The sequence below is a fragment of the Myiozetetes cayanensis genome, unplaced genomic scaffold, assembly GCF_022539395.1.
Source record: "Myiozetetes cayanensis isolate MyiCay16 unplaced genomic scaffold, myiCay2020 scf3, whole genome shotgun sequence".
Classification (NCBI taxonomy): domain Eukaryota; kingdom Metazoa; phylum Chordata; class Aves; order Passeriformes; family Tyrannidae; genus Myiozetetes; species Myiozetetes cayanensis.
The window spans coordinates 39,965,283-39,988,641 of NW_026087521.1; the positions used below are offsets into that span (position 1 = coordinate 39,965,283).

General features: G+C 39.5%; 1 protein-coding gene across 1 annotated transcript in view; it reads left to right on the forward strand.

The window, feature by feature from the left end:
• The first annotated feature begins 412 nt into the window (after positions 1–412).
• The window catches only part of ACSS3 (acyl-CoA synthetase short chain family member 3), a 78,962-nt gene continuing 56,015 nt past the window's right edge, over positions 413–23,359 (forward strand). Inside the window, exons 1-3 of the mRNA XM_050324737.1 lie at positions 413–816; positions 8,478–8,622; positions 18,184–18,372. Coding sequence (XP_050180694.1) covers positions 500–816; positions 8,478–8,622; positions 18,184–18,372 — 651 coding nt within the window. The 5' untranslated portion in view covers positions 413–499. The remainder of the gene's footprint in view (positions 817–8,477; positions 8,623–18,183; positions 18,373–23,359) is intronic.

Below are 23,359 nucleotides of genomic sequence, written 5' to 3' on the forward strand. Positions count from 1 at the left end.
CTGAACATATGCCAAAATGAACAAAACAAAAGATCCACTACAGGTGGTAAAGGTCTTCTAGAAAACAGAATCAATTTATTTGTTTATTTATTTTTCTTTTTTCAGTATGCCTTTTTATCACTGGGAGGTTTCTCAAAGCAAGAATGTCTTTCAAAATAAATACTTGAGGCATACTCTGGCTACGTGTCCCGCAGACCTGTAAGTCACAGATACTCCCAGGTGTCGTCCATCTGTTTTTTTTTCGGCTTCTCTACCGCCCTCGCTCGCAGCCAAGCGCTGACGGGTCCGGACGTCCCGATGCGGCCCCGGCCCAGCCCCGCTCCCTTCGCACCGCGGGGGCGGCACCGGGGGCGGGCGGGGCAGTGCCGTGGGGCCCGGCCCGCCGCGAGGGCAGCCCCGCCCTGCCCCGCCAGCCCCGGAGAGCCGCCGTCGCTCCGTCCTGTGCCGTCCGAGGGGTTTTTGGAGCTTTAGCGAAGCCAGGACGGTCCCTCTTCCTTGAATGCCGCGTGAAATGGGTTTCCTGGGCAGGCTGGCGGTGCTGCCAAAACTTGCGGCGGCGGGCCGGGCCGGCGGGGCCTGGCGGCGGCGGGGCCAGCCCTGCGCGGGGGTCCCGCTCCCGGGCCGCGCCGCCGCTGCCCTCCGCCTGCCGCCCGGCGGCCGCGCCGCCTCCTCGGGGGCGCTGGGCGAGTATGAGAAAGTTTTCCGGTCCTCCGTGGCGGAGCCCGAGAAAGTCTGGGGAGCAGCCGCCGAACAGATCCAGTGGGACAAGCCCTGGGTCCGGACTCTGGAGAGGGGCAGCGCCGGGAGCGCTTCCTGGTGAGTGCCCGATTGTCCGCGGTGCGGGGCGCCCGGGCGGCAGAGCTCGGCTGTAACGGGGAGGGAGGGAGGGAGGAGGGGAAGGCTGCCTGCCAAGGGGCTGCGGGTGCGCTGAGCTGGGGGTTGTGTGGCTACCGCAGAAGTATCCCACTACCGGTCTGGGTTGGGCGGTGTGTCATCACTGATGGGGGAGATGGCTGCACAGTTTGAAGGAGTTTAATGATTACACTTGGTCAAGCTTAATGATTAAAAGCAGCATGGATCGATGTTTTGGGGTGAGGGGTGCGTGCACTGTCAGGCGTGACACACGTGTGTGGGTCCTTATGTGGCTGCATGATTTGGAGGAATGTACCTGATGTTCCCCCATCCAAACCTTTTTGGGCCCGGACTAGGAACAGTCTGCTGTGAGCATGAGAAACCCAGCATCGGGTGTCAGGGGAGGCAAGTGTATGAAAACATAGGCACTATGGCTTTTAGGGTTCTTTAATCTTAGATACTGTCCAAGTCGTAGGCCATAATTTAGATGCTGGTTAAGGTAATGTTTGGCAAAAGCATGGACATTGTATGATATATCTCCATGCAGTGAATGGCGAACTGCCCTAAACAGAATACAATATCTATCTTGTGGAAGCCCCTGGTGGTCTAGTGGTTAAGGGCGCGGCGCTGTCACCGCCGAGACTCGGGTTCGATTCCCGGTCAGGGCCACTCCCCGGGCAGGTGGAGCTCGTTAGCCCTGTAAAGGCAACCCATCTACGTCCTGAGGACCTCGCTGCCACCGTCCAAGCTCGCTTGGCCCCGGCAGATGAACCTTAGGATTAAAGGGTGGGCTCAGTTCCGCGCACACTGTGTCTCACCTAAAAATCCAATGCGCAGGCTGGAAGGTGGAAAGACCTTCCCCGGATCTTCGCTCGCGAAGACTGGCCATTATCTATCTTGTAAAATACTAGATAGGATTTTCAATACTTTCTCAAAAGTGATTTACTGTTAAAATTTTGTGTTCACCTCCATTGCTGCTTTTTCAGCAAGCTTACATCATGGTCTTTGATCTTTTCTCAAAAAGAAGCTGATATTGGACATAAAAGGCAACGTAGGGTGAGGATCATTAGTACACTGATGTTCTTTGCCCTGTTTATAGTTTTCTGGTTTGTTTTTAATTGAAAAATACTAATAATTCTAAAAATATAATTAATAATAATTTTCAAATCTGTGCAAATTAAAAGATACAGAATCAGTAGAGTGGAGCTTGATTTCTTAATGGTGTCTATCTGGCATCATTGGTTGGTACCTCTAGTAGTGAAAATTGTTTATATGTCTTAAGCTGAATTTTAGGCCACACCTGTGTAACAGTCAGAAGTCCTAAGATGAATGGATAGGGTTCACTGACTTTGGCTTCTAGGTCATGGCACTACTCAGAAAGTGCAGGTCATATTGCCTGTGTAATTAGGGTCTAGAGGAGGGTCTAGAGAACAAGACCTGTGATGAGTGGCTGGGGTTGTTTAGTAGGGAGAAAAGGAGAACTAGGGGAGACCTTACTGCTCTCTAAAACTGCCTTAAAGGAGGTCGTAATCAGATGGGTTGAGGTCTTCTCCCAAGTAACAAGTGATAGGACAAGAGGAAGTAGCTTCAAGTTGTTCCAGGGGAGGTTAAGATACTAGAATAGGAATACTGGATATTAGGAATATTGTCTATTATGAAAAATGTTTTCACTGAAGAAGTTGTCCAGCATTGGAACAGGCTGCCCCAGGAAGTGAAGGAATTGCCAAATCTGGAGGTATCTAAAAGATGTGTAGCCATGGCACTTAGGGACATCTGGTATGGTGGTAGACCTGGCAGTGATGGGTTAATGGTTGGGCTTAATGATCTTAAAGGTCTTTTCCAACCTAAAAGATTCTGTGAATCTCTGGTTAAAGACCAGTAAAGCTCACTGATTCTGGCATTCCTGAATAGAATAACGAAATCAATAGAATGGTTACTCTTGATGAACTAAGGAGTGAGAATATAATACATGTGAATAAGCGTGGTTTTGCTATCAAATTCTGTCGAATAAATGTGGTTTCATTTGCTGAGCACAATAAGCTTGCTTGCTGAAAGTAACATGGTTAGCTCTTTGTAAAACATTGTGACTTGTCAGATGGAAGTTACTTGGCCTTAGGAGAGAGGAAAATCGGATGTTTTGTGGTCTGAAGTCTAACTTATCTTCCAAGGTCTTTTGTATCCTTGCTTTTTAACTTGTATCTTTCTGTCTCTGTGGATGCTGATTGCCACTGACTGAAATTGTCTCGTTAATGTGGGCAAATACCTGAAGGGAGGGTGCACGCAAGATGGAGCCAGACTCTTTTCAGTGGTGCCCAGTGACTGGACTAGAGGCAATGAGCACAGACTGAAGCACAAGTTGTTTCCTCTAAACACCAGGAAACACTTTGTTTAATGTGAGGGTGACTGAGCACTGGCACAGAGTTGGTTGTGGGATCTCCCTCCTTGGAGATATTAAAATACCATCTGGACATAGTCCTTCCTGGTCTACTGGCTCTAGGTGGACCTTGTAGAAGCCTAGAAGATAAAGGGGCCAATGTGTATGTCTCAAATACCAGATAGCCAGATAGCTGTGGAGCCATCCAAGGTTATTGGTAATAACACACTGTGAGAAAGAACAGGATGTGGTTGGAGAAGGGAGCCATACAGAGCTAGAGCAGCTCTATTCTGGGACAGATGTCCTTGTTCTAATTCCTGGAGCTAAGCAAAACACAGTACAGGTCGAGAAGTGAGCATGGACTATGGAGGGGGGGGGGATCAAGGCCACCAAAGATCCCTAAAGCCCTCTAACCCACTTTCAGAAAGGTCAAGAAGGATTGTGCATGATAACTAATTTTCAAAGAAAGCAAGAAACTTATCTGTAAAGGTACCCCCACAAAGCCTGGGTGCATGTGCACCAGAGGACCCTGGACAACCCATTAGCTGGGTCAACACCAGGTTGTAATTGTTTGCATGTCCGATATCTGTTACTGTGTGGGTAATAAAACTTTAGACAATTCAAATTTATGTAAACCTCTGTAATGTCTTAATGTGCAACATGCAGTTTTATTTCTGGTTTTAAGTTCACCTGAAGTGCCAACAGGCTGTATGTGATACTAGTGTTGTACTTTAATGCCTCTGAAGTCCCAGACTATTACCAGGATTCAGTGTGCTCAGCAGGATGACAGATAGGTAAGTTTTTTCGGTATAAGAGAGAGAGAACATGTCTTTTAGGTGACAGGCTGAAGAGAAAACAGAGAATGGAGCTCAACTGAGAAAGAGACCAGGCTTCCAAACTAAAACGTAACTTGCTGTTTTAACAGGGTAAAGATGGAGTGCTGGTTCAGAGGTTTACTATGGAAGCTGTTTATGGAGATATATTAGGTAAATTAGGAAATACAATTTTTTCAATATCTTTGTTTTTGGTTGCCAAACCTGAGACTTAGAGAAACATATGCTTTTCATATATTTTCCAGTGTCATTTACTTCTGTCGAAGAAGTTGAAAGAGGGAGTATTTTATTACTGCATTTAAAATGTAGCTATAAGGCAAGTCTTCCTCTCTAAATACACTCTAAGTACTCTAAGTGTGAAAGCAGCGTGCCCTTGTGTTTCTTCTTCAGTCTCTGCCATTGGAAATATTAGTACCATGTCAATGGGATGCAAAATGATTTCCAAAAGGTATTGAACAGTGTCACCATCCCTTGACTGTTTTTTTTTTTTTTTTAAGGAATAATTCCAGATACCATTCACTGTTCTAAGCTGCATGAGTGGCTGATACAGGACAAAATAACATCTTGTTTAGCTTACATCAAAGATAATAAGAGCTAAGAAGCATGATTAGTCAAGAAAAGAATGAAGGAATTTAAATTGTTTGGTTTAAAAGCCAAAAGAGAGACCTAAGTTTTAAAACACGTAGAATTTGGCAAAAAAGTTGAAGGAAAAAGTTCTTTGAGTTGGCTTTGAAGAGGTCAAAACTGGAAGTCTTAAATTACAATGTGGGAAACATGGTCTTTAGATATTAAAAAGAAAAATCTAATGCTCAGATTAGTGAAAGACTTGAACAGATTATTTTGGGATCTTGTGGAATCCCAGTTGAAAGGACTAAAGCAAGTATTTTCTTTAGAACTGTGGAAACAGTTTTTCTTAACATGTGCAGGCAGAGGGCAATTTCACAACATATTTTTTTTCTGTGATGCTAAGATGTAAGTGTAATATATAATCCCCTTTGAACTTCAGGAAGGTTGCCCAGATTGCTATTCAAATGTTGCCTTACACTTTAAAAAATGTGACAGGATCAATTAACATATTAACTCCAATTATTTAATATTGTCATGGTTTTGTCTAACATTTTATTCAGCTTCTGCTCTCATTTCACCTAGAAAAATTAAAAAAATCCCTTTGATTCCTGGGAACCAAGCTTAGAGAAGTATATATACCCTGTAAAAGAATTTTAGCAATCTACTTTATTCAAAAGATTTTTTAAAAAATATATTAAATATATTTAATAATAATTTTAATGCTTTTTCTTTGGCATATGTGCCATCTTTATTCAAAACCTTTTCTTTCTTTCCCTTTTTAAATTTTTTTATTAGCTTTAGCTCTCAGCCACTGCATGGAGAGTAAAAATTATCTCTGAATACAGCTGCTTTGATTCTTAAGATAGCAGATGGTGTTGGAAATTTCAAGATAACTTTTGAATATTTGAGTGAAATTAATTAAGTCATAATTATGTGTTACCCTCTTCAATACTGTACTTATTTCATTAATAGCAAGTAGGCTTTTGTCGCACCCAAAAAAATACCAAATGCAGTAAAAAAATATTTCCAAGCCATAGATAGTACATATTAAGCTGTATGTAATGGGAGTCCCACTATGGAAGACCTAAGGAACTGACTTACCAAGACTAAAACATGAAGATCATTTTTTTTTGTGTCCTCTTCTACTCCTACTCCTTAAACATTAATATAAAGTAGTAATTTTATGTTATGATTTAAGGGTCAAGTGCCAGTGCTTGAGATGTGTTTGTGAAACAACAGAAACTCTGAGAAATCTCAGGGCTGGGGTGAGATGGGAGGTGCTGAGCCACAGTCACAAAAGGGCAGTATGGCATAAGTGACTGCTGAAGGCAGCCCTAAAGATGTTCAAGGGGGTCCTAATTTCTGTAACCAGACTCAAATTGTTAAGAAGATGCCTTATTAGGTCTACGTTAGACATAATGTGGCTGCTGCTTTCATGGATGTATGGGGGAAAAAAACCTAAACAACAAAAGGATAGATAGATATTGTCAGAATACTGGTTTAAAGTGTTGCTGTGAAGCTAGCTGTTTTGGTGTTATAGCCAATTTTGGATATTATAGCCAAAGTTCTGTGATCTTTGACTAAGACAACCATGTCATTTTTTCCACCGTAGCACCAGTGGATAGTAGACAAGCGTTTCAGAGACTGCTAGTGAACTGAATATAGTTTCTTTAATCTGTTAGAGTTGTTACTGTGTACTATTATTACTTGTTTTGCTCTTCCTCTGCTCCACTTGTTTTATGTTATGAAATTGTCAGCATTAGGAACACAGTGTACAATAAGGTTCCTCACAACTGGATTTGGTTGGTAAGCTGCATTGAGATAATTGTTTGGTTAGCAATAGATTAGCATTTTTACACATGCTTCTTATGGCAAGATTTACTGGCAGTTCTTACAAATGACCTGCAAATCCACTTCTGGTCTTTCTGCAGTCTACTGAAATATTTCCTTTCTCATTCTAGACCTCTGTTTTAAATAGGAGCATCTTATTGACATCCTTATAACAATGGTCCTGGTTTCATGCTGCTGTTTCTTTTCAACTAAAGTTTATTTAAGCAAATCAGAGTTCCTCACAGGTGTTCATCTGTGTGAGACTTGCTAGAACAGAAGTTTGCAGTAGCACAGGGCAGCTCTTTAAAGCCAAGCAGCTTTTGTCAGCCAGAAAGAGGTATTTTTGAGGATGTCCTTGGGTAACACTAAGGAAGCCAAGTTCTTGCAATTGTGGTTGGTGCACTTCTGCTTTTCTGATCCCATCAGAACCTCTATCCTTTTTAACAGGGTAGCAAAGTTCTCATCACACTTTCCAGATAGTCTTGTTCTTGATTCAACCTGCAGTCACATCTCTGTCACACACTTGTTTTTAAGGGATTGCTAAAAATTCACATGGTGATGTTGATGTTGATGAATCAAAGCTCTGGTGCCTGCTCATGTTTTGACCATTCTTAAGCGATTATGCATAGCAGCCAGATATTGTGCTCCCTTGTTCCCTTGTTCATATCATCCTACAGTGATTTGATATAAAATCAATGACCCGATTCGTACACAACTTTTATGACAGTGGTACAGAGTTTCTCTATATTACATGAAACAACGCCAGATCCTTTATTGCTTATGTGGTTTTCCTTTTATGGCAAGGGGTTTATAGTACAGAATGGTTTTGTGACTTCCGTAGTCCCCCACTTTCTTACTAATAGCATTGTAAAAGAGTTATCTAACTGGTTTTGGTTTCATAATTGCCATTGTTTGACAGTGAAGACTATCCCATGGCATCTCTACATATGGGTATAAGAATAATATGTAAAATATACTAATTTAGAGCAGTCATTTACTAAACAGGAAAAAAGCAGAAGGAAATATTTATTTTTAACTAGTAGTGGGTTACTTTAGGCCATTTATTACTTCCAGTTGCACTATAACATTACATTATAACATTACATTACATAGACAGTGTTCCCATACAACCTTTTGGAAACTCTCAACTATGTATGTTCTGTATGTTGTTATTTATGCTGCAGAGATACCTACAGATAGAGAAATAAACACTGGGCATCATTTAGTGAACTTTAATTTTTAGATTTTTTGTCATCTTTCAGTTAGCAGAGTCATCTTTGTATCCAGTGCAGTCTATATTTTTGTATTTGAGGATTATGTTGCACTTGAATTTCCTTTTCCTATATAAAATGACAATAAACATGAAATCTGAATTTGTAAAATGTTTTTCTTTAATTGGAAGATTAATGTCTGGCTATTGAAGAGGCTATGACTCACATTGCTTTACAGAGAATTTTGAGTCAGTGATGTAAAACAGTGTTGTCAAATGCATTATAATTATATGATCTTATTACTGTTGGGGTCAGTTTCACTTAGCTACAGACGGATGCTTGTATGCCTAACAGTTATTGCCAAGAGATGAATAAGACTATTTTGAGTCCTGAACCTGTTCTCCATAAAAAGGATATGTGTGTGTGCCAATGCAAAGTAGCATAATAATGTTTTCGTAATGTTGGATTATTTTATGTGAATTTATGTTTTTTCTGTGAGACCATAGATGTGAAAATCAGTGATTGATACAAAGTACACTAAACCAAGATCAAGTTTAGCAGATTCTTATTTAAGTCAATTAAGGTACAGTACTTTAAGTTCTATGTTTTCACTAATAGTCCTTTTTGGCTTTTTGAGTAAATCTTGAGGTTATAGAATAAAAAATTACTTCCTGAAGTGATTATAATATTTTAAGAGTTATATTTTAATTGAGTACTCTCATTCGTTAAAACAACCCCTTAAAATACAAAAAGTTTTAGTTGTCTTAGTTTGGAAGACCGGCTGTTACATACTTCCAACTTCTTTTTTAGGTTTGTAGGTGGAGAGCTGAACATCTGTTACAATGCTGTAGATCGTCATGTTGAGAATGGCCGAGGAGACCAAGTTGCCATTATTTTTGACAGTCCTGTAACAAATACCAAAGAGAAGATAACATATAAGGAACTTCTTGAGCAGGTGTGTTTCGGAATAACCTTGTTATAGAAAATGGGCAGTAATTATTGCACAACGAGTAGGTACTGGAGGGGTAAAAATGGTCTACCTCTCTGGTTTATTCCTTTTGCTGTGCTCAGTACTGATTTATAAGCTTTACTACCTGTACCAAATTATACTGCATCCAAGACATTTTGATTATCTTCTATTTCCTCTTTTTCTTCTACAGTTTAATAGTTCTTTTTCCCTGGTTGGTTAAATTTTTAACTTGTCTCTATTTGATTTAATTTTTTTCCCTTAACAGTTCTTATTTGAAAGGTAAAGCAAAGGAGTACTCAAGTTATTTGACAGTTGCTATGATGAAAGAATATACAGTTTTGCAGAAATGAAATGTGTGTGTACCTTGGCTATTGCCGTGCATAAGTGAGTGTAACCACAAATGAAATTTGACAGGGGGGAACTCTAAAAATAGCTGTGTCACCTGCCCCATTGTAGGCTGTCATGGGGGTGCTGGTGGTTGCTGGTGGCCCTTCCACCTGGAATGTCTGTGGATTTCGATTTCCCTGTTGGCTGAGCCGTGAATATCTCGTTCTGCATCAGCCCATTCAGATTTACCCTGTGCCTGACCACGAGTTGTTGCCACCATGGGTGTTTGGAGTCTTCCCCATTCAAGGTTCTCCACTCTCACAGCTGTCAGCTGGTGGTTTGCCCTCCTGCTGCTCCTCTGTTTTAGCTGACTTCTTCCTTCCAGTTACACCTAACAGTTGAACTTAACACTGAGTACAGTGAAATGTTCTAGTCAGGCTCATATTCATCCTTAATGTGTTTCAATGTGCAAGAAGCATTACAGTGACTGGAACACACTCAGTTTACTTCAGATACGCATATAGTGTCTGGATTAATGTGAACTTATGGTTTAAAATGTGAAATGAGGTTCATAATACAGTAATTCATGTTGTGAGGGTTTTATTCCACTGTTGTAATAAAAGAGAAGTCATACAGCTACCAAAAAATGATAAACCTGTTATGCGTTCTACCTTTTAAGGAAAATACAGAAAACATTTACTCTTTACCAGTTTTCTTTTGATTTACCTGGTCCAAAAAATAACTTGGTAGGTACCATACAGTAAGCTGGAGCTTGAACAACTAACCACAGTGTTGTAAGAAAACAGAAGACTTTAAAAGGGCCCAGCTCCTTATCTAAATCTATTAATAGCTATATATAATAAGTATAATTTTATAGATACAATTTTTGTGTAATTTGCCTTTAATAACTACAATATATACACAATATATACCCAGATATATATGTATATATGAAATCAATGTATATATACATATACATATAAAATACATGCTTATTTTTAATGAAGTAATGCAACATTTTAAAATCAGTTGTCTTAAGTGAACTCTGCAGAAATTTCCTCTGAAGGGAACTTGAAAAGTAGCCTTTGTTCTGCTTTTTAAGCTTGTTATTGTATTAAGTCTTCTAAGTTTCTGTCTCTGTATTCTCTGCAAGTGTATTAAATGTTTTAGGATATGGCAGATTTGTGCAGAATGAGAAAATTTTACGTGTTGACATACACATCCTTTCATCCACATTTCTTCTTACAACAGCATTGCCAAACCAAATGCAAGAACTGGTTTAAATTTTCTGAGGCTATGTAACAGTACTCATTCAGAAGTTCATTATAGTCTTGCTGGTAGCTGAGTCCTATCTAAATACTTTTTTTGAATTCTCTACAGTTTATTTTTCTTAATCAAAACTGAATATGAGTGAAAGGTATTAGTAGGTTGTCTCCCAAAGCTTTCTGCTCAACTCTTGTGGAATAAATTTAATTATGTTTACCTGCTAACTACTGGACACCTGATAACAAAAGTAAAAGAGATCTGCTGAAAATGGGAGGGCTATAGGCTGGTATATTTTTGTGTGTGGATCTTGTAGATGCTAGGAGAGACTTTGAGAAAAGGCCTACCAAAACCACTGTACAGTATGGGTGTTGATGTTTGGCTCACATCCCTCTGTCATTGCTTGTCAAAGTGTTCTCAGTCTGTAACTGTGTTCTCTCTGTAACCTAAAAATACTATATTTTATCATTTTGAAATAGACTTCATACTGAAATAGATCAGTATGAGCGCAGATCAGACATATGACTAAAGCTGATGAACCTCCTGATGGGGAAGGAAACCTTTTACCTTTTTTCAGGAGTGCCTTTCCCAATTTAAACCAGCCTGAAAGTGTGTATCTGTATTCAGACCATTGTTTGGACTGTTCCCATCCAATGAATGTTTAGTAGTCTGTCTGACCAGTAAGCTGATAGTGTAATGAGAATGTCTTTTCAGAAAGGCTGCCTGCAAAATGACTTTACAAGAGATCACTTGAAGTAGTGGAATTCTTTCTGGCTTTTGGTAATAAAAGTGGCGTTTATAGATGTTTTCAGCAGAAGTTATGTAGGATTACTGGGTCACAGAATGCGAAGATGCAGACTTTTGTAGCAGGTTGGGTTATTTGCTCCAGGATCAAACTCGTGATAAGGATGAAAAAAATGGTGAAGGTGTCTAAGCTGGGTTTAATAAGGCTCCTTAGAAATAGCTTGGGCTCTGTATTCAGCCTATTATTTTCATATTATCCATATCCTTTTTCCTTGTTGCACTGAGTTTTAGATCTAAGAGCTACAGTGATGCTGCAGTTTTGAAGTTAAGCACCACTAAACTGTAAATAATTGAGAGAAATGTTGAAAGTCTGTTTAGTGCCCAACCTATGGGAAACTTTTTTTTCCTAACAAACCTGGAAAAGAAGGATTGCAGGAAAGCTTTATAAAATTCTTATTGATGTAAATAATGGCAAGATCAGTTTGTGTTGATATTCTGTACAACTATACTGCTTTCACACTCGGAAAGTTTTGAGAATTACAGTTAGTTAAAATGAAGTTGTACACAGTGCATGCAGTTGCATCTTCAGTGTGTTTATATGTTGTTACAGATTAAATCTTCCAAATGAAGAGGAGGAATTTGGCAAATTTAAGACACATGAGTCTTCCAGAATGCACTGATTGGTCTTTTTTCTTAATAGGCCTTCAAATGTGGATTACAGTGTTGAAGCCAGTAAAATGGAGATGTAGGTGGAAGTTTTGAATATGCCTTGGGAAATTCTCTAATTTCAGTAGTGAGATGGCAGAAAAAGATAAGGGAGACACAAATCACCAAGTGTATGAACAAGGGCAAGTGCCAGATTCTGCACCTGGGACGGGGCAGTCCTGGTTGTGTGTATAGACTGGGAAACGAGACACTGGAAAACAGTGTCTTAGAAGGAGACCTGGGGGTCCTGGTCAACAGCAAGTTTAATGTGGGTAAGCAGTGCCCTGGCAGCCAGGAGGGCCAACCTTGTCCTTGGGGGCATCAGGCAAAGCATCACCAGCTGGGCGAGGGAGGGGATTGTGCTGCTCTACTCTGCACTGGGGCGGCCTCACCTTGAATATTGTGTGCAGTTTTGGGCACTACAGATATAAGAAAGATACTAAGCTATTAGAGAGTGTCCAAAGGAGGACCATGAAGATGATAAAACACCTTGAGGGGAAGCCGTATGAGGAGTGGCTGAGGTCACTTGGTCTGTTCAGCCTGGAGGAGACTGAGGGGAGACTTCACTGCAGTCTACAACTTCCTCGTGAGGGAAAGAGGAGAGGCACATACCAATCTCTTCACTCTTGTGTGACCAGTAGTAGGACCCAAGGATATGGCATGAAGCTGACTCAGGTGAGGTTAAGGTTGGATATCAGGAAAAAGTTTTTCACCCAGAAGGTGATTGGGCACTGGAACAGGCTCCCCAGGGAAGTGGTCACAGCACCAAGCCTGACAGAGTTCAACATGAGAGACAGAGAGACAACAGAGAGACAACACTCTCAGGCACATGGTGTGATTCTTGGAGTGTCCTGTGCAGGGCTAGGAGTTGGACTTAATGATTGTGATGGGTCCCTTCCAACTCAGAATATTCTATGATTCTATGAAATTCTGTTAGAAATATTACTGAATCTGTGTAGTATTAAGGAAATACAAGGATACCAGAAGGAAATAGGGGGCAATGACTTCTGTTCATTTGAAAAGAAATTTTTTGATTGTGTTGGAAGACACTATCATTTTCAAGTTAATGCAAAGGTTATTAGGTAGGTGAACTATCCCTTCTGTTTAAATCATTAGGTGTATTCTTTAAAATGCCTCATTTGCTAAAAGGAAATCTCAAGAATTTGAAAGTTGTATTATTTGCAGCTGTTGATGCTTGACAGATCATGTACACAAACCCAGTATGATTTCTCTCTGTGATTCTTTTTAATAACAGTGCACAGTTAACATATTGAATTCAGTGCCATAATAAATAATTTCTAAGTGCAGTAACATGACAGGATTAGTAATAACAACCCTCCCCTGCCCAAGCCTCTGAGAGCATTGAATGTTACAGAAGCATGGATGAGAAAGAAGGGCTTCAGGTTATCAGAAGTGGGCTAAGATGTAATTTCTTCTGCAGGAAGGTTTTTTTTCTGTAATTACGCACCCTAAAACTATCTTCTTCCAGAATAACTATATTAACCTAAGTCATTTTGAATTTATGTGAATTGACATGTCTTTTGCTGCTCATATCTCATATCCACTATATGACTGAGGAATCACACAGATCATTTTGTTTTTTGTCATCTTTCTTACTCCTTTTTTTTTAACTCCATCTTCTTTCTTTCTCTTCTGCCTTGAAAAATGACTAACTCCTTCTTAGCTAGAAATAGGGATTTTCATTTCAGGGTAATTTTTCTCAGAGTTGACTTAGAATCAAAACTAGAATACAGTAAAAAAGTCCTACTGAGACTGACAACCCAAATGTTTATCTTCTTTGCTAGTAAACCAATAGTATCTTGATAAAACAGTGTATTAGACTCACTTAATGCTGGATATCCTTAGTAGGAGTGTACCTGCATCATTACCACCGCAGGTTCTTTATATATTGCATTTGAGACTGTGGCTGGGCTTTTGTGCAGAAGCTGAGGAGGGCTGTGTGATCAAGGCATGCTACATCCATGGATTATGTGGTTTCCAGGACTGTGCCTGGTACCCAGGCAGAGCTGGGATGGGGCAGGTGGTCTCTGATAGAGCTTGTTGCTTCACAGAACTTCCCTCACAGCCCCCCAGAAATAATTTCTGAGTGCATAGCAGCTCTCAAAGGCAATCTAGAGACTCATGCTACCTTCCCACAGGTCTGCAACCAGTGCTCTATTTCCATCAGAAACCTCATAAGCACAGTCCTTCGCTCAATACATGTGCAGGAAAGGAGAATGAACACTCACTCCTGTGGGCACCTGGACCATGGCCTATTGAGGATCATGGCAGAGGGGATGTTCCTGCATGTTATTTTGTGGATGTCCTCTGGGGGTTGTAGGCATGTAGATGCATGCAGCACCATTGCCATGCTTTTCCCTAGACTGTGTCCCAGGACTGCTGATCCTGGGACCAAGGATGTTGGTGTCTGTGAGATTAGTGGAGTGCTTTCTCCTCCCCTGAAGGTCTGTTCAAGATATCCATGCTGGCAGCACACATACCATCTGAAACCATGGTTTCATCAACCTCTAAAACATGGTTTTGCCACCTCATCAAGAATATGGTCTTCATCTAATTGAAATGAATGCAGAAGTACTTTTCAGTTCTCTCCCACTGTGCAGCAGGCTTGATATTAGTAACAGGGTGATGCATCTGCTGGAGAAGCTTTTACAACAGTAGGAGAAGGAGGAAACAATAATTAAGAAGATAATTAGAAGAGTGAAGAGACTGATGAAGGAGTGGGGAGAGTAGGAAGGAGCACTTTCTTTAGTATTGGAAAAAGAATATGGTGGATCAGCTGAAGAACTTAAGGTGACTCTGCCTCTGGCTTAGAGAATGCTAATGTGACATGGCTCTTTTCACCTCATGAGGTGCAGTTCAGGATATTTCAGGAGCTCTCGTTTTTTGAACAATCCTTTTCTGTTTAGCTTGCATTGAATGATTCCACACTTGTGAGACCCAGTCATTGTTCAAGCCAGGAAGGTTTGAAATTCCTCTTTTGAGCATTTTGAGTGGGATTTCTGGTTTAGTATCTTCTAAGAAGAATTCTTTTGGCATGGACCAAAACTGCTTTTAATAACTACTAGGGATTTACTTCAGAACTGCATCCCTTACAAACCTGAGCTGCTAATACAGCTGTAGTATTTGTTTGGTGGCTGTGTAAAAGTAAAACCATGCTCACTGGGGACTTGCATTTGAAAGAAGTGTAATTTATGCCCCAATCTTCAAAGCTGAAAGCTTACTTGAGTTTCATATTATATCACTTGGTCTCAAGTGATTTTATTACTGAAGTGTCAAATATATTGAAGTGATAGAGCAACCTTAAAATGGAAGAAAAGTGGAGAAATAACATGTTAGTTTTTGAGTGATAAAGTACACTACACTGTCGTAATGTAAACCATAAATGGCAAAACATCATAAGAAAGTAAAAGATTTTATGGCTTTTAACAATTTAATAAAATGTTAGTACTCACTATTCCCCAATCCCCTTCTACTTAGAAAGTGATTGCTTGAATGTTTCAGGGCTACCACGTCAATCTGTAAGGCAATGTAAATCTGCTTTCCGATGTTCTGTTGTCTTCCAAGTAGTTGCAGATAGAGACACTGTTTTATTATATTGTCCAAATGTTCCCTGGCTGTCAGAAGGATGAGGGAAAGGGCACAAGGAAAATCATAGCGTATTGTATTGGATTATTGTCTTCAGTGACATTAAACTCTAGGGTGGGGAGGTTAAGTGCAGACAAGTGCTTACTGGATTTGCAAAGTTGACATGTGGTTCCTGTCTACAGCATGCTGCATGTGTTTGGCTTTAAATACAATTTATGTCTGTTAGTTTTCAGTAAAAATGGTTGCAGTACATGTAGATCTCTTCACTGTCTTCCTCCTACAACCAAGAACCAAAGTAATTTAGCTCGTCTACAGGCACTGGGAGTCTTCTATTACAAAATTACTAATTATGATGTTTAAATTATGCTTTTTGCTTTAGCAGGCAAACACTGCCTTTTTAATAATCATTAATAATTATTTATGAAATAAATATAATCAATAATAATACTTTTCTATTTAACTTTTTATTGTTCACTACCCACACTTACAGTCACTATAAAAATACTCATTTGATATTGTTTTCATTGCCTTTGGCCTCTTTGTCAACACTCTTCTTGAGAGTCTCACAAACAGGAAAGATAATGATTCGTTTTCTTGTTTCTTTTTGAGATGATGATGTTAGCTCTGTGTTACAATAAGTTTGCAGATTTTAATTTTTTTGCAGTAGGAGGTATAGAATACTAATTTATCTTTGGAAGTAGAGTTGTTATCTTTACTTACAATTGCTTTCACCAATTCTAGCTAGAAATGACTGTAAATGCTGGAGTTATGGCAATAAATTATAGCTGTGTACATGTCCAGTCTTTGTTTTTTGTTGGGTTTTGATAGTGTATGTCATGGAGTATTGATAGGTATTAATAAGTTTAGCATTAGCATTAGCATCTCTTGAACATCAGTGGTATTTCATGTAAGAGATCTGTTACATATAAATCAAATAGATACTTTAGTTTGTATGAGTTTTCAGTTTGGTGTGGTGATGACTGCCTTATGAACTTTCTCTTGTGGTTGAAAATAGCAGCAGGGATTTTTGCAGCGTTTATGGAAAATGGAACTTACACGGTTATCTTCTGATGCAAGAGTGCATGCTTGAGGCTTCTGTGCTTCCATTTTCTTAAATGCTCAGGCAGAAGTGTAGAAATATGCATAGTGTGATTGTGGATGTGTTGTGACTTAGTGCAACAACAGAGCAGATGCATCTGGAGCTTCTGGATGTTACTGTCCCATGGTACTGAAAGTCTGAGTATAGGTTTCCACAGAAGGCAGAAGCAGTGAGCAATGCTGTATTGTCCTCTTCAGTGTCTGTATCAGACAGGGTTCTAGCACTGTATGTAGCTACACTTTAAATAGAGAAAACTCAAATTTTTAAATAATATAAATGACAGTAGTTTCAAAGAAAATCTACTCTCCTGACTAGCTTATCCTTGAAAAAAAGGTTCCTTCCCTTCTGTCCTGCTTGCACGTGTATTATTTGCTTAGGCTGCCCCCATTGCTTGCATTATTTGATGGGTCACTCAAAACATTCTTACTGCTTCAGAACCTTGGGTGTTTTTTATTTGACAAGCAACATCCCACTGTTGCTCTCAGGAGTTTATCTCCTCTTTCCTTTTTTTTTTTCTGATAGTACCTGAAGAAGAGAGTCTCTTACAAGACTAAATTTTGTTTGAAACCATATCTGTGTGAATAAATGAGGAATAATGCAGTACGGGAAAGATTTGAAGAATTTATGTACGAGTAGATTTATGTTACAGTGATCGTAAAAGAAATTAGAATCTTTGAACTTCTTATGTTTATTGTAGGATTTTCTATTAATTGACAAGCTCTTAAAGAATAGTTTTACTGCAGTGGGTAAGAAGACTTTCCCTGGAAGACAGAGCAACTCCTTTGTTCTGAACTTAGATTTGTCTTCACTTAGTCCAAGAACGTTCTAGAGAATTTCTTATCATTGATGTAAAACTAACACAAGCAAAACTCATGTTCTTTTTACTGACATGTAACCATGTTTACAGAGCATTCCAGCTCACAACTTCCTGGGGAGTTTCTCCTTTCATCCTGTTCCAAATAAGTTTATTAGTCTACTTGGTTTCTTTTTAGTCTGCAGTTTTTCCTGTTAACCTGATAGCCTGTGCATTGTGCACAGGGACATGGAGTTTTACCCTATTGCTTATATACGTCTAACTGAAGAATTGAAAGGCAGTGAGCAGGTTTAGGTACGGAGTATTACACGGCTGTCAGCCTCTGGAACTCAAGAAAATCTCTGATAGGTGAGTTCATTCAGTTGCTCTTGAGGAGTTAGTAATTTGCTTTTCCTTCAGAAGATGCCACATTTCCATGCCAGAACAAGTGGGTGGGAACAGGTGCACTCTTAAATCTAAACACGTTTCTCTGAATTTGTATTTAGGATTGGTTCAGGTTATAAGATTTCTTGTCTCAGATTATGAGACGTTTCCAACACTGTAGTAGAGAAAATATTACTACATATTGATTTGTGTTTCAAACTTTGCTAGTTAGGACAGAATTTGCATTATGAAATGCCCTGCTTAAATTCATTCTTTATAGCTGAAATGGAGAAATATAAAATGTTACCTGGATAAAAGAATGAGTGTTTAGAGTGTAATTTAAAAATTTGCAAAATATTGCTATTGATTTTGGTTTTTACTACAATAAGTACAATTATTAGCCTCATTGCATTTTTATGGAAGAAAAATGTATTACAGTGTTTTTTTTGCAAAAAGGAAATTGTCTTAAATTTATTGAACCTGAATTGCATCGTTCATCAACTTTCCATATCATACTGTCTCCTTAATGTCCTGTGTCTGTTGACTGTGTAAAAGTTGTTTACATATGGGGCACCAGCAGATCTGGAGAAAGTTTTAGTATGTTGTGAATGTTTCATCATTACAGGTCTCCAAGTTAGCTGATGTCATGATCAGACACGGCGTGAAGAAAGGAGATCGTGTGGTCATCTACATGCCGATGATTCCACAGACAGTGTACTGTATGCTGGCTTGTGCAAGAATAGGAGCCATCCATAGCCTGATTTTTGGTGGATTTGCATCTAAAGAGCTTTCCGTTCGCATTGATCATGCAAAGGTAATAACATATTGTATTTGGTCTGCTTGAGCTGGAGTTCATTTCCCCACAGCAGCCCTCACAGTGCTGTGCTTTGCATTGGTACCTAGAAGGGTGTTGACAACACACCGGTGTTTTGGCTAAGGCTGAGCAGCACTGGCACAGCATCAGCACTGTCTCTCAGCATTCCTCCCCCACCCCCAGCTGAGGGCAAGATCCTGGGAGGAAACACAACCAGGCCAGCGGACCCAAATTAACCCAAGGGATATTCCATACCATATGATGTCAGCTCAGATAGAAGAGCTAAGGAAAGGAGGAGGATGAGGGCATTTGTTTATGTTTGCCTTCTGAGAACCACTCACACGTGCTGAAGCCCTGATGCCCAGGAAGTGGCCAGACATCACTTGCTAATGGGAAATAGAAAATAAACCTTATTATTTTCCTCTTTGCTTGTGAATACAAATTCTCACTTTTGCTTTGGTAAACTGCCTTCTTTCAACCCACGAGTCATTTTTCCATCTTACTCTCTCCCTTGTATGGCTAGGAAGGGGAGTGATAGAGCAGCTTTGATGGGCACCTGGTGCCCAGCCAAGGTCAACACACTCCACCTATTTGGAGCGACAAACACCATTGCATTAGTTACTCCTATAAGTCAATATAACAAGCTTGTTGGTTTTCTTTTTCTTTTTTCCAGAGAGGGTAACATTTCTCTTTGTGTGGCACACAGTCTCAATTTGTTTATAATGCGTAATGGTGCAATATGAACACAATATTACATCTCTACTGAGGCTGATACTTGTATAACAGACAGAGATATGAATTTTGACCCCTTTTAAAAAAGCATGAGTTTAAAACACTGTTGTCTGTATAGAGCATGCTTTCTTCTCCTGTTGCTCAATCTTTTTCTACAAAGCATTACCTTAATACTGACTTTTTGTCCAGCATTTTCACCAAGTGTGTGAGGAAAATGCTGCCAACCCTAAATAATTTAATCGGTTTATTTGATGTTTAGACATGTTAGGTAGTACATTTTTTTCAGCTATGTTGTGGTTTAGGAATGATAATCCCCAGGTCAGTGTTCCTGCTGAAACTCTTCAAACCATGCACTGCTAGCTCACTCCCCCTTTCCCCTCCCCTCCCTCTGTGACAGGATGGAGAGGAGAATTGGAGGCACAAAAGCTAAAGATCATAGGTTGAGATATAAGAATGATTTACTGGAAACAGTAGTTTCCAGCAGTTACAAACAGTAACAGCAAGGATATTAATAACAGAGTATACAAGGGAGGCAAATGATTCACAGCCGAGTTTTCACCATGCGGAAACCCCACTGCCGACCTGCTCCCTCTGCCACCAACTGGGAAGGAAGCCATCCCACTCCCACCCTGTGTATGGCATGAGGTGGTATAGAATGACCTGAGTTCTGGCCATGCCTCTCTTGGTTACTGCAAAAATTAACCCTGTCATGGCTGGAACCAGGAGAAGCTATAATTCTACTTCATTTAATTTCTACATGAATCTGGGCAGCTGTGGAACCAGTTGCCTTAAATAAATGACTGCACAGAACATAATTAATGGAGCTCAATGCTTTAAAGACTTCTGTGTTTGGCATAAGTTGAGCTTGTTTATAAAGCATTATGTAAGTCTGTGTTAGTGAAAATGCAAATAGTATTTCACTAATCTACTTAGTAGCTTATGTATGCATTAGTTTCAACTGGAATGGTCTGATCTTGTGTTCTGCTACTGAATAAGACAAAGTCCTTGTTCTCTTGATCAGTCACCTGGATCATTCAAACTGTCTGTGGTACCCCTCTATCACTGAATCGTGTTGCTTAGACAGAACATTGTGCAGGGTAAAGTCCACAGGATTCGTGGACTTTTACTTAAATTTCTATGTACAGAAGTGCTTTTCAGATGACCAAAGTTTGAATTTGTAAATATCTGTAAATAGAAAGTTGAATGCATTTCTCTTTCACCCCTTATTATTTTAACAAAGTTAATAAAATGGCTAAAATGGCTTGATGGAATGGTGAAAAAAGGCTAACAACAACTCTCTAGTTTTCCCTGTCTTCCCACTTCCGCACTTTTTTAACAAGCTATAAAAAGTAATGTTATCTCATAGAATTAGGGAAAAATAACGTAGAAGAAAAATGATAAACTTTAAAAATGGAGGTTGTTATGATACAAATCATCTAGCATGTTTACTCAGAGTATTTTGCAATTATTAGCTAATTAATCCCAGTGCTTTCTCTCTGACGAACAGAGGGAGACAGCACGGTAATCATAATCCTTGCTTCATGTATTAAAATGAAAACAGAGAAAGTGTAAATGTTTTACCCGAGGTCACATAGCAACTCTTTTGAAGGGTTAGCTATAGAATTACTAGCTGCAGGCCATGGATTAAATCCTAATTTACATTGCTTTTTGGTTTCTTTAAAGGCAGATTTAAGTATTATGGATGATTTTTGGTCCATCTGATGCATAATGAAAATGTGAGTAAAGAGGACAGGCACATCCTCATTCTAAATTTCAAAACATGTCCCAGTTTTGTAACATGGTAAAACTTTCATCATAAGTGAATTGCACACTACTGGCGTTATATTTAAGATTTGTATATAAGTACCTGAGATAGATGATATTCTTCTGAGCTCAGAAGTTAATTAGTCTCAAAACAACCTAATCTTTTTATTAGGCTTTTATATGAATTGGTTTAGATGCTGCAATATAGGACTTGATGTTGGTGAGATTAAGTAGAAAGAGTTAAGGATGTACAATGGAAATCTGTCTGTAACATACTTTTGTGGTAGAAAGGTCATATTTCACATTCTCTTAGAAGACCTGAGTGAAAGAAATAACAAGTACTTTCTAGTGACTATGAAAAGGTACATACATGTTACCATCTTACCTTAATTTATCTTGAATTTAAAATAGGTCTGGGAATGCTGCAAAGTCCTGCAGCTGGTAATTTCTACTCATGTCAGGTATTGGCAGTTACAGGTATTCTGCACTGAATTTTGATGAAGTGATACAGATCATGAGAACAGGATTTTTTGTTATCTTTCACCTGAATCTGGGAATATATAAATTGCAATATCAAAACAACAGGTAGATTCATAGAATCATAGAACAGTTTGGGTTGGAAGAGACCTTTAAAAGTCATCTAGTCCAACTCCTGTGCACTGGGCAGGGACATCTTCAACCAGATCAGGTTGTTCAGACCCCTGTCAAACCTTACGTTGAATATTCCCGAGGCTGGGACATCTACCACATCTTTGGGTGACTTGTGCCAGTGCTTCACCATCCTCATTGTAAAAAGTTTCTTCCTTAAATCTTGTATAAATCTAGCCTCTCAGTTTAAAACCATTACCCCTGGTCCCATTGCAACAGGCCCTGCTAGAGAGTTTGTCTCCATCTTTCTTATAAGGCCCCTTGAGATACTAAAATGCCACAATGAGGTTACCCCAGAGCCTTCTCTTTTCCAAGCTGAACAACTCCAACTCTCAGCTTTCCTCATAGCATAGAGGGGCTCTGCCCCTCTGATTACCTTCATGGCTGTCCTCTGGACCTGCTTATACAGGTCAATGTCTTTCCTGTGCTGAAGACCTCAGAGCTGGATGTAATACTCCAAATGGGGTCTCACCAGAGCAGAGTGGAGGGTAGAATCACTTCCCTTGACCTAATGGCCACACTGCTTGTGATGCAGCCCAGCATAAAATGGGCTTTCTGGACTGTGAGCATCCAGTATCAGTTCATGTCCAGCTTTTCATCACCAAGTCCTTCTCAATAGGGCTGCTCTTGATCCCTTCATACCTCAGGATGCATTGATTTTGCAGAGATTACCCTGATGCAGGTGCAGGACCTTGCACTTGGCCTTGTTGAACTTATTAGGTTGTCATGGGCCCACTCCTTGAGATTGTGCTTGTCCCCCTGGTGGCATCCCATCCTTCAGGAGTGTCAACCTTTATTGCTTTTACTAAACTATGCCTTATATGTTATTTGAGATTATAGAAGAATTTGTAGGAAAAGTCTTTACAACAGAATAAAAGTGTTAGTCTTGTACTAACAACTTGTACTATTGGGCCTTGCTTTATTTCATTTCTGTTTCATAATGTGTTTTTTTCTATAGCTCACTATCTCTGGCATTTCTTCTTTAGCAGACCCTTGAACTCTCCTGGTTTTCGTTCAAACTAGTTATATTTCTGTCTAATCTTACCATGCAGGACTACATGGAGTCACAGAAGAGGTGGGAAATGGGTGTATAATAGCAATATGGGATTTGAGGTGCAGGGGAAATAATGTCGGTAGACAGAGAGGTAAAACAGTAGAAAACAGCAGTTAAAACCAGTAGTGAACCTTTAATTTGCATAGCGATCCATGATGCTTCTTCACTTGGGTAATACATCACCTTAGCCAATTTAGTATTGGTTATTTTTAGATGTCCTTACTGCATACAAAGGAGTTGATGAGCAAAGGTGGCATCATTTATAAATGACTGTACAACTAGTGATAACAGCAGTCTTTCACCTTAACAATTTAATAGAATTGTGTATCTTACATTTATTACAGTCTTAATTTCAGGGTAGCCTCCAGATGAATTTTCAGTTTAGCTGCATTGTATTGTATCATCTTTTATTAAATCACTGCATCCCAAAAGAGAAAGTTAACAAATGCTGAAATTTTAAAGCTCATCTGAAATCTTTATTTGAATACACATCAATTAGGGAGCTTCCCTGAATGGTAGATTTGGACAGGAAGCATATTGCAAAAGAAAACAATTAAATCTGTGTTTTCTCTGCTGTATTTAATGCAACCTTAACTGTGGCATTGTGGTTTGTGCCTACTTAATGAGATTTATGCTAATATATACAATTAGTAAACTAGCTTGATCAAACTGAGGGGCATAAGATACATACACTTCTAAAACTCCAGAAAGAAGGAGATTGCAGACTCATTGTTTTCCAATTAAAATGTATTCTAACACATAGTTTCTTTGGCGGTACCTTTTCTTTCC